The 10,735-nt window shown below is 50.3% G+C and overlaps 1 protein-coding gene across 1 annotated transcript; it reads right to left on the minus strand.

The window, feature by feature from the left end:
- Positions 1-5,278: 5,278 nt before the first annotated feature.
- On the minus strand, positions 5,279-7,469 carry LOC123404018 (protein G1-like1). Its single transcript, XM_045097926.1, has 2 exons — positions 7,315-7,469; positions 5,279-6,432 (listed from the first exon to the last, which is right to left on the minus strand). The coding sequence occupies exon 2, from the start codon at positions 6,383-6,385 to the stop codon at positions 5,603-5,605; it is 783 nt and encodes a 260-aa protein (XP_044953861.1). The 5' UTR covers positions 6,386-6,432; positions 7,315-7,469; the 3' UTR covers positions 5,279-5,602.
- Positions 7,470-10,735: the final 3,266 nt, after the last annotated feature.

Genomic DNA, 10,735 nt, shown 5'->3' on the forward strand with positions numbered 1-10,735 from the left:
AAAAGGCAATATTGATCCGGACCCGGATGAGCTTGACATGGTGTTCGATTTGTGTCCTAGCTATGGTGAATTGTTGGAACAAGTCCGAAAGGATTTGAATTGGATGGACCCTAGTGATGTAGTTGAATTTGATGGTAGGCATAATGTGGGATTCGGAATGCACGTTTGTTGGAAGACCATGCGTGTCAACTCCGAGCAACGTTGGCTTGCATACAAGGATACGGTGGCCGAATCACTAGACAAGGCTCTAGAGTTATTTGCCATCAAAACAAATGTTTCTAACTTGTTGGATTTGAACCGGGTTGCCTCTCCGATTGTTGAAGCTATTCCTGCAGCCATCAACGAAGAGGCTAACATTGAACCTCTTTCTTGTGTCGATGATGCCAACGAAGAGGTCAACATTGAACATGAACCATTGGTAGAGGCTAATGATGAGCACGATGATGATGAGAATGATGGTAATGTTCTTCAGGACAACAATCTTGGTGATTTGGACAAATATAATTTGCAAGAGACAATGGACCATTCTATTCCGTACTCACTTGGTAATGTCCACCCACTCCGACGGATGTGGCTGAAACAACCCAAATTGATGCATCACACGATGCGGGAGATGAAACTCAACCGCCCAATTGCATATAAGGGGACAACGCATTAGCCAAAGATGTTTTTCCTACATGCATAGTGGATTGAGCTCGAACGTGTGTGCATCACCAAAGTTTGGCCCGGCACCATATGGCTGCCATTCCACCTACAACACAACATAAAAGGCACAATTCATTTTACTCACAACATAAAAGCTGGAAGTCAACTCTGGAACCATCTTACCTGCTCGGGGGTAAGCAAATCCATCTCGTTGGTGTATTGCTTGTACAATAGGTTCACTTTGCTTGCCACCTCCGATACCAAGTCCCATTTGTAAGCCCATGTAGGAAGCCGTAAAGGGTTGCCATGGTCATCCCAGGTATTCCACTTTAAGCTTTTGGGGCGTCCAACAGGTAGGCGTTCCCAACTCCATACTGAAAGTAGGAGCATACAACCACCAACTCCACCGTCCTTTGTGGTCCTGCGACAAGCATCGTTCAACTACAAGTAACAACAAACATGCATCAGTTTAGCAGAAAAAGATAATAGAGAGTACTTAATATTAACAATTTATTACCTGCCGATACAAGTAAGCCAGTGCGGCCGAGCCCCAACTGAACTTGTTGTCGAAAAAAGTCAACGCCTTCAGCCACATCCATGGAGCATTCTTGCCAGTACCGTCAGCAAAGATAGTCCTAGAGATGACATACCACATGTACACGCGAGCATACCTCTGGATCACCTCGTCATCTGCGTCCTCAGGACAATGAGCAAAGTTCGCGGCAATCCAAGTGAAAGGAGCGCCGGCCGGGACTCTATCTTTCTTCCCTCCATCTTCCATCTCGGGCTCCTGCGGCGACATACCAATAAGGGCCTCCATTTGTTGCCGCCATTCCTCGGAATCAGTGCTCATACAAAGAGGCTTCCCCTCGATCGGAAGTGCGGTGATCATGGAAACATCTTCAAGAGTAACTGTCATCTCTCCGGTCCGGAGGTGAAAACTATGTTTCTCCGGCCTCCAACGATCAATAAGTGATGTGACTGCCGCAACGTTCAGATTGGGCGTTGACCGACTCACAAGCTGAATGAATGGAAGGAATACTGTCATCTTGATGTATGGGGTGTACCGCTCATCGTACTGCATTACAAACGATGCCCCATGAGACCGGATCTTAAAGGGCGTAAGCTCCTGCAAACAGATAGGAGTAAGTGATATCAAGTGCTTATTAAATACATGTTTTTTTATCATATGATCTACTTACCATTTTCTTCTCCGACATGAAATAGGCCCGGTGTTCAACGTCATAAACATTATTCAGAAGCCACACCATCCTACAAATCACAAAAAATACTCATATTCAAAAAATTACTCATCTACTAATCCACTCATCTACATATTATTCAAATCCTAAGAACTCATATGAATCTACTCATATCCTAACTACTCAAATCCTAAGAACTCATATGAATCTATTCATATCCTAACTAGTCAAATCCTAAGAATTCATATCCTAACTACTCAAATCAATCTACTCAACAAAAACCTATTCCACTTGGATAGAAGGATGGGAAACGGAAGAGATTACCTAGTAGCCAACCTTGGGGGATCAATCCAAGGAAGAAATCACCAGATCCGAAGGAGATGGGGGAGGGGATTAGGAATTGAAAGAGAGTCAGCCGCCGCCGTTCCTGTTTCTGTTTGAATGGGGGAGGGGAATGGGGAGGGGGTGGGGAGGGGGGTTGGCCCGTGGCTGTATAAGTCATTGTGTGGCGCCTAAGCGCTCGGCGCCACACATTACAAATGTGTGACGCCTGAGGTTTAGGCGTCACACGGCCTGGGGGTGGGCCCTCCCTGCCAGGTGGTCGGGGTGTGTGGCGCCGAACGGCTAGGCGTCACACAGTGTAGTGTGGCGCCTAGGTGTCGGGCGTCACACAAAAGGGTTAGCCGGGTGACATATTTTCCCTGAAGGGTCACTCCATGAGTTCTTTTCCCCGAGGATCATTTTTGTCAATTTTGACTAGAGAGACACGCAAGCTCCAAGCGGTCTTGTCAAGTCCTTGATGGACCAATCCAGGACAGGCCCTGTGAAACGCTTGACTGGTCCAGCCGTGCAGGTCTAGCCGCCCAGCATAAGCTGCAGCGCACTGCCAAATCAGGGGAAACCTAGTCGCAGCAGCAGTACATGCACGAGTCACATCCACTCCCAGTATGCATGGCATTATGGCAATCAAGTCGGCCACCATTCCATTAATCTGTACCGCCTGAAGATCATACGCTGCATCGAGGACATGCCATCAGCATATCGATATCACTGTGCAAGTTCCAGGAAGGAAGGCGAGTAGCACGAACCACACGCACGCACTGAGGTGGTAGGAATGGCTAGCTACCGGCCCAGCTGCTGCATTTGCACGGCACGTCTATCTTTTGGTCTCCGTCAAAATAACTTTCATTATCCCTTTAACCAGTACGAAGGTGAGCGCGATCGATGGGTGGGCAGTGATGAGCTTCTTGAATTGGCTACAGTGCGCTGGAGAATGGATCGTTGATTGCTAGTAGTACTGAAATCTGACGTACGTTGCTGTGATATTGGGGGAAATGGCCGCCACAACCAGTGTACAAAAGATGCAAGCGTGTACTTCATATACTTCTAGGTTCTAGATCGATCGGACAGGTGCACGAGCCAACTCCACCAGCTCTGAACATCCGTTTGGTCCAAATTATGTCCGTTTGAGAGGATAATGAAATTGCTCATGTTCGGATCGATCCGTGATTGGATCGGTGCGTCCAACACGCGGTAGCATCCCAAATCCTTCGACATTTAATAAAATTAGAATAAAAAAACCCAGAAAAATGTAAATAAAACGCAAACGTTAATAACTATACATTAATAAAATTATTGTTCAACGCCCCCACGGCCCATAGTCCTTAATTAACATAGTTTAAAAAAACAAATAAAATGCGCTGTCCCGTGCTGTCCCGTGCTGCTGCCATGTCCGTCGGCGTCTTCGCGCGCTGTCGTTGTCATCATCGTCGCTAATGAGGTCGATGTACGGCGACATCGTCCCTAGGTGGGGCGGTGGCCCCTGGAAGGTTAGCGGTGCTGGCGGCCCCTGCAACACCTCCCCGCGCGACGATGACTCGCCCTCCGATGACCGCGGCAGGGTAGGGCAGCAAGGCCCGCCCCCCACTCCCTGGCCATCTTCGTGGCCGTGCACGGCCACGACCAGCGCTGCCCCACCAGCTCCGGGGTGAACGCGGCCACTGATTGCTCCTCGTGCACCTCCTCCACCGCTACGGGCTGCTCCTCCGGATGGCCACATTGCCGACCGCGGAGAGGGTCATCATCTCCTTCAGCCCCACCCACTGGCGCTCGTCGTACGTGTTCATGGAATCTTTCATGACACGCTGGACGAGCCGGGCCTCCTCCTCTTTGATAAGCTAGGAGGTGGGGGACGACGGAGAGGGCGACGACGACGGGGTCGGCGTTAGGCCGCGCACCCGCATACGTGGGGAGGGCTCGGAGGGCGCGCCCGACGCTCTGCACGTGTCCGTCGTGGGTTGTTGTGTTCGCCGGCAAAATAGGACGCGCGCAACACGTCGTGCTCATTACGGAACCAAGTATCCCATAGGGATGATTCCACGGTGTACCTCGGGTCGTAGTAGAGGTCGTCGAGGAGGCGACGTTGGATCTCGTCGCGGCGGGCACTGCTGCTCGTTGGCACCGACAAGATCGACACCCGATCGGCTGACAGGTGTCAGTTGTTCGGCAAGTGGACGTCGCTCCAGGGGAGCGGCGTCCTTGTCTCTCAATATAGGCGTCACACATCTGCATGGACGTACTGCCGGGAGCATGTCGGCGCAGACGAAGGGGCAATGGCGAAGGCTGCCGGAGCAGGTCGTGGCGGAGGAGGAGAACGGCGTGACTCGCTTGCGGCGCGGCGGCGGCCGTACGAGAACCCAGCCTCATGGTCGTGCGACCCTTTCCCCTTGCTGCCGGTGCTCCACCACCCCATTGCTGCCGGCGGCCGAAGAGCTCCAGGGAGGGAGAAGGAAGCTAGGGTTTGGTGTCGGTCCCGAGAAGGCAGTGGAGTGAACGCGTGCGCTGTGCCGGTCCATGGCTTCCTCATTTAAAGAAGGACGGCGACCGCCCGTCTGAGTGGATGAAAGGCGGGGCCTACCGGACGTGTGCAGTAAATACGGCCGGTGGGAGACTGCCACGCGCCCCCGACGCGGACGAAAGCACGTCTGCTCCCTGTCAGTTCGAACATAAAACGGACAAGACGCATCCGTAAGGTTTGTCCGTTTTACCTTTACCTCAAACGGACGACGCCAGCCCAGATCGGGTCATGCATTGGAGTTGACCTGAGCTTTGGGCTAGGCGTGCGGTCAAAAGCATCGCCAGCACACGATAGTAACATTAGGGGAGACTGCGTAGGAAGTAAAATAAGTGAATTTATACTTTAAAAGATAAAATGAGTGAATTTATACTTTAGTATTCTTCTAAACCTTTAAAAAGAGGTATATTTAGAAATGAAGGGAGTATTTGATATACTAGATTTGATGTCCCCACATTTATATTCATGATTTATTATTATATTTCTTAGTGGACAAGAAAAACAAATGACTACATGAACTAAATTAGACACTTTGTAATTAGAGAAACATTATGTGCTCGTCAACAATGCAATCGAGTAACACAAACATACCACTTGATTGGCTGAGCGTTTCATTAAACCAACATTTCAAACCTGCCAACTTATGCGACTTCACGTACTACCCGACCATGCAGATTACCGATAATCATGATCAACTACCTTTGAAACGATGGAACGTAAATTCACCAGAAGAGCTAGTAGTAGTAGTGGATTACTCTGGGAGAATTGGCGCGCACTGCGTGCAAACCTAGGGCTGTGTTCAAATGGCGTGACGACCAAGCCGAGGCATCGCCATTGCCAGAATTAACATGCACGCTCGACTTACTTAGGCCTACTTACTTAATTCTCTACGTCGAGCTAGCTAATGGAACACGGACAGCGGCATCATGCACCCGGCAGCGTGCGCCTCGGCGGCGGCGGCGGCTGCCGCCATCACCATCACGATGTCATCCCCGGGGGCGGGGACTACGCCGTCCAGGGCACCCACGGGGTCGCCGTCCGGCGCCGGCGCCAAAAAGTGTCCCTGGAAAAGGTGCGCGTGCATGGGGAACAGGTAGTGCGTCTGCTCCAGCATGTCATGCCGCATGTCGGGCCTGTCCACGGGCGCCGGGTTCGCCGCGGCGGCGGCGGCCGCCGCCTGCTGCTTCTGCTTCGACGACGTCTGGGGGTGCCTCTTCCGGCGCTTCTTCTCGTAGGCGATGCCGCGCGCCTTGGCCTGGCCGTCGCGGACGTCGCGGAGGTAGAGCCTCACGGCGCGCGCCCCGAACGGGTTGGCCTCCGGGCGGCCGCCATTCTCCTCAAAGGCGGCGCGGAGGCGGCCCACGAGAGCGTCCAGGGAACCCCATGCCTGCTTCAGCGGGCATGGGCACGGCGCCGGCGGCGAGGGGTGGCCGAAAAAGGGGCACCCCGCGGCGTGCACCTTGGTCTTGCCGAACTGGTCCAGGTACCGGAGGAACTCCAGCACGTGCGCGCCGCTGCACCGCGCCAGCTCCAGCGGGGGGCGGTGGTTCCGTAGGTACTGCCCGAACGTCTGCCAGTCCCGCCGCTTCTGCGACTCGTACCTGCTCGGCCGCGGCGCTGCCACCGCCGACGATGCGCTGCCGCCTCCCGGGCTGTCCACCGCGCTCACGCCAGACATGTCCATCGCCGCCGGCCGGCCGGCTTGCCTCCTCGCCGCTTCTCAGCTCAGATCTGCACCGATGAAATGCCAATATTGTAAAAGTGCAGGCTGGTCAAACGACTGCAATAAATATGTCTATAGCTATGGCTTATAGTGTCACAGTGTACTGTCACGAGCTCGTCGGTTTCTTAAACTTGTTAGCGAACCATCTCCCTCCAATCCAATCCTAGCTATGGCAGATCAGTATTCAGCGAGAACTAGGGTTTCAGGTTAGCTGACACCTAACTAGCATGAGTACCAGTGTTACTCAAACATATGATCTCCGCTGAGCTGAGCTGAGCTTTGGCAGCCATGCAATGATGCAACGAGCTGACACAACCTGAGACATGCAGAAGGGGTAAAAAACAACACGGGACATGGCAAAAAACAGAAACACGCTGCAGGATATAGCAAGAACTCTGAGGCTAGCTACCTCCACAGACGCACAGTGATGGCAATGGATTGGTGAGATTACTTAATTGAGAAGCCCTGACCGGTCAACTCGCGCACGGATGGATGGAATTAATGGAACCCTAGCTAGCGTTAGTACTACCAGTACAGATGAGGACACGCCTATTTCTTTCTTTCTTGGCACAGTGAGGATATATTCATCACACCCAGAAAAACTAGTCCGCGATGATGAAGATGAATAAACTAAATCGATCTGGGGGGAGGATAGTGCATGATTAAATAACGCTTCTTGGTTCCGGATTCCCAAATTGAAAGAATTTTCAGTCATGCTCATGCATGCATGCCCTAGATTTGATTATCGCATGCGAAGACGCAACAGTTCATGGCAAATAATCAATCAAACAAACACACCAACGGTGCAAAATCAAAGAGGATGGGTCAAGATCGAGAGGAAAGCGCGCGCAAATCTGCAACCCGAGGAAGCAGAAAACGTACGCACTCACCAAGAAGACGACGAAAGTGGGAGACGACGACCAAGAAGGCAAGCAAAGAGGAACGCCAGCTGCTCGAGCAGCCGGCACGATGGAGTTGAGTGAGCTGCTCGTGAGGAGAGGAGGCGAGAGGAGGGGAGCGAGGAGGAGGAGGCCAAGAGCTAGAAGAAGAAGATAGGGTCTATGTAAAGGAGGAAGGGAGACAAGGGGGCGGGTCCCAGGGAGCGCGGATATCAAACCTGGTGGGGCAGGGGGAAGAGAGAGGATGTCGATTCTTTCCGCATTGCAGAAAAGGTCGTCACCTCAGTTGTCACTTCACCTTCTCTCTCATATCATCGTCGTCGATCTACTCTCTCTCTCATCCCCTGTCCTCCATGGCCATAGCTAGGTACACCTATGCCCAGAGGCAGCTTGTCTTCGCATTGAATGCGGTGGAGGGGGAGGTATGGAGATGTCATGTCAAGATGATGGATTCCACAGGACAGGAGAGAAACAAATGCGGCTGAGGGGGAGGCCATATTTGTCTATTCAAGGCGCGCGCGCGAGGCAGAGTCGTTCCTTCTATGTTCGATGATTTTTTTTTGTTTGAAACTCTGTATTCGATCCCTGATCTGGTCGTCGACGTGGGAAGTGTTTGGCTCTAGCGAAAGTACTCAGCGTGTACGCAGAAACTGATTCTTGTGAAACTTAATAAGACTATCTCCAATACATGGCTCAAATTTTCACGATCTAAACAAGTGATGACTCAAATTTGAAATACCAAAAAATGTTTTTTACATTTTCAAAACGACTCAACTCTATCAGATGATCCAAAATGAAGATAAATGAAGATGTCAAAAAAAACATCTTCAATAGATGGTTCAAAATGACTGCAACGGCGGTGGAGAAGGCGGCGGGGTCGTCGGCTTCGGCCATGGCGGCGACGGAAGGCGGATGGGCGGGTCGCGGGCGGGCGGTCGTGATGCGGAAGACGAATGAACTGGTGGTTGGGTCTTGCCGCGGCCACGTTTTTTCTACATCATTTGTATCTCCTGATGTAAATTTACATCACGAAGTTTTTCATTTTTACATCATCGAAAGGTCTTGGTCCAAATATTTTACATATAGACCGTATGTTGAAACAACGTTTTTTTATCCCAGACAATTCAAAAGTTAAATATTTTTACCTTTAAACAATCTATTGAAGATGTTTTGAAAGCATTTTTACGGTAGCCCGCGGGAAAGTTCAGATCGGCCGTTTACTTAAATGCATGCTCTGTCTAGTGTAATTTACACGACGCGAAAGATACAAGCTGAACTTGATGCTGCCTACCAAACGACATAAAAATGATGACTCAGAACGTGTATACGATGAAATAGGCTCCATCGAGCCAGGCTCCACCGTGAAAGTAACCAAATATATCACTAATGAGGTTAGGTGGGTTGAGAGCATCTCCAATAACATGTTACGTGTATATCCATTTTACACGATATGATCCAAAAACTAGCGCCGAACTGCTCGTGTGGATGGACATGCAAATTTTCACATCATCCAAATCAAACTTGACAACGTCCATGGGTGAACGATGTAAAGGCGTCGTCGGAAGCCCAACCAATGACAAGGTATTTCTTCCCCGTCGAGACCATGAAGAGACGCGCCACCATCACAAGGACGTTGTCGTGCCCACCATTGTATTCGGGCCGTGGTATGCCCTTTTTTCCTCGAGAGATAGAAAGAGTAGGGGGTCCCGCCGCTGTGATGATGGATCCCGCTATTGTCATGCTGGATCCAGCCGTTGCTGTCAGGCTGGATCCGCGGTGCTTGGGGGAGGGGCGCCACGCTCGGGGGAGGACTGGATCCAACGACTGCCGCCGCGCTCGGGGGCTCCTCGCGCCTTTGTGTTGAGATCGTTGTGTAAGGGGTCCAGCAGTAGTCGCCTGGGGCAGCTGGATCCGTGGGAACTCATGGCCGGGGTCGCCACAACGCATACTGCAGCAGAAGTTGACGACTAGAAGGAGGTGGGATTTTTTTTAACTAGTCGTCCCATAGCAAAAAAATCCGGCATATCTTCCGCGATACAAATACTACAGTCCTAGCATGGAACCACATGACACTACTAGAAAAAAAACTATATAGAAGCTTAGTAGTGGCGCGGGTTATCTACCCGCGTTGCTGCTAATTAGTAGTAGCGAGGGTATAAACCCCATGCATGCTACTACGAAGTTGATACTAGTAGCGCGGGGTATAAATCCCCCGCTACTACTAAATGATTCCTATCATACCCCCGAGATCGGCCATAGTAGTAGCACCGAATATAAATACCGCGCTGCTACTAAGTTAATAGTAGTAGAGCGGGGTATAAGACCCGCACTACAAATAAGTGGACCACCCGAACATGTTGTAGTAGTAGCGCAGGGTGCAAAACCTACGCTACTATCATTTTGTCAATGTTTTCGTCGTAACTACAGCGGGTGTGTATAAAATACCAATGCGTCCTGCCGCCCCTGTCTTGTTGGAATATGTCCTAGAGGCAATAATAAGTTAGTTATTATTATATTTCCTTGTTCATAATAATCGTTTATTATCCATGCTAGAATTGTATTGATTGGAAACTCAAATACATGTGTGGATACATAGACAACACACTGTCCCTAGTGAGCCTCCAGTTGACTAGTTCGTTGATCAAAGATGGTCATGGTTTCCTCGCTATAGGCAAGTGTTGTCACTTGATAACGGGATCACATCATTAGGAGAATCATGCGATGGAGAAGACCCAAATTATAAACGTAGCATGTGATCATGTTATTTTGTTGCTATTGTTTTCTCCGTGTCAAGTATTCATTCCTATGACCATGAGATCATGTAACTTACTCGCACCGAAGAAATACCTTATGTGTATCAAACGTCACAACGTAACTGGGTGACTATAAAGATGCTCTACAGGTATCTCCGAAGGTGTCCGTTGAGTTAGCATGGATCAAGACTGGGATTTGTCACTCCGTGTGACAGAGAGGTATCTCGGGGCCCACTCGGTAATACAACATCACACACAAGCCTTGCAAGCAATGTGACTCAAGTATGAGTCACGGGACTTTGTATTACGGAACGAGTAAAGAGACTTGCCGGTAACGAGATTAAAATAGGTATAGGGATACCGGCGATCAAATCTCGGACAAGTAACACACCGAAGGACAAAGGGAATGATATACGGGATTATATGAATCCTTGGCACAGAGGTTCAACCGGTAAGATCTTCGTAGAATATGTAGGATCCAATATGGACATCCAGGTCCCGCTATTGGATATTGACCGGGAAGTGTCTCGGGTCATGTCTACATAGTTCTCGAACCCGCAGGGTCTGCACACTTAAGGTTCGGTGATGTTTTAGTATAGTTGAGTTATATGTGTTGGTGACCGAAGGTTGTTCGGAGACCCGTATGAGATCATGAACGT

The sequence above is a fragment of the Hordeum vulgare genome, chromosome 6H, assembly GCF_904849725.1.
Source record: "Hordeum vulgare subsp. vulgare chromosome 6H, MorexV3_pseudomolecules_assembly, whole genome shotgun sequence".
NCBI lineage: Eukaryota > Viridiplantae > Streptophyta > Magnoliopsida > Poales > Poaceae > Hordeum > Hordeum vulgare.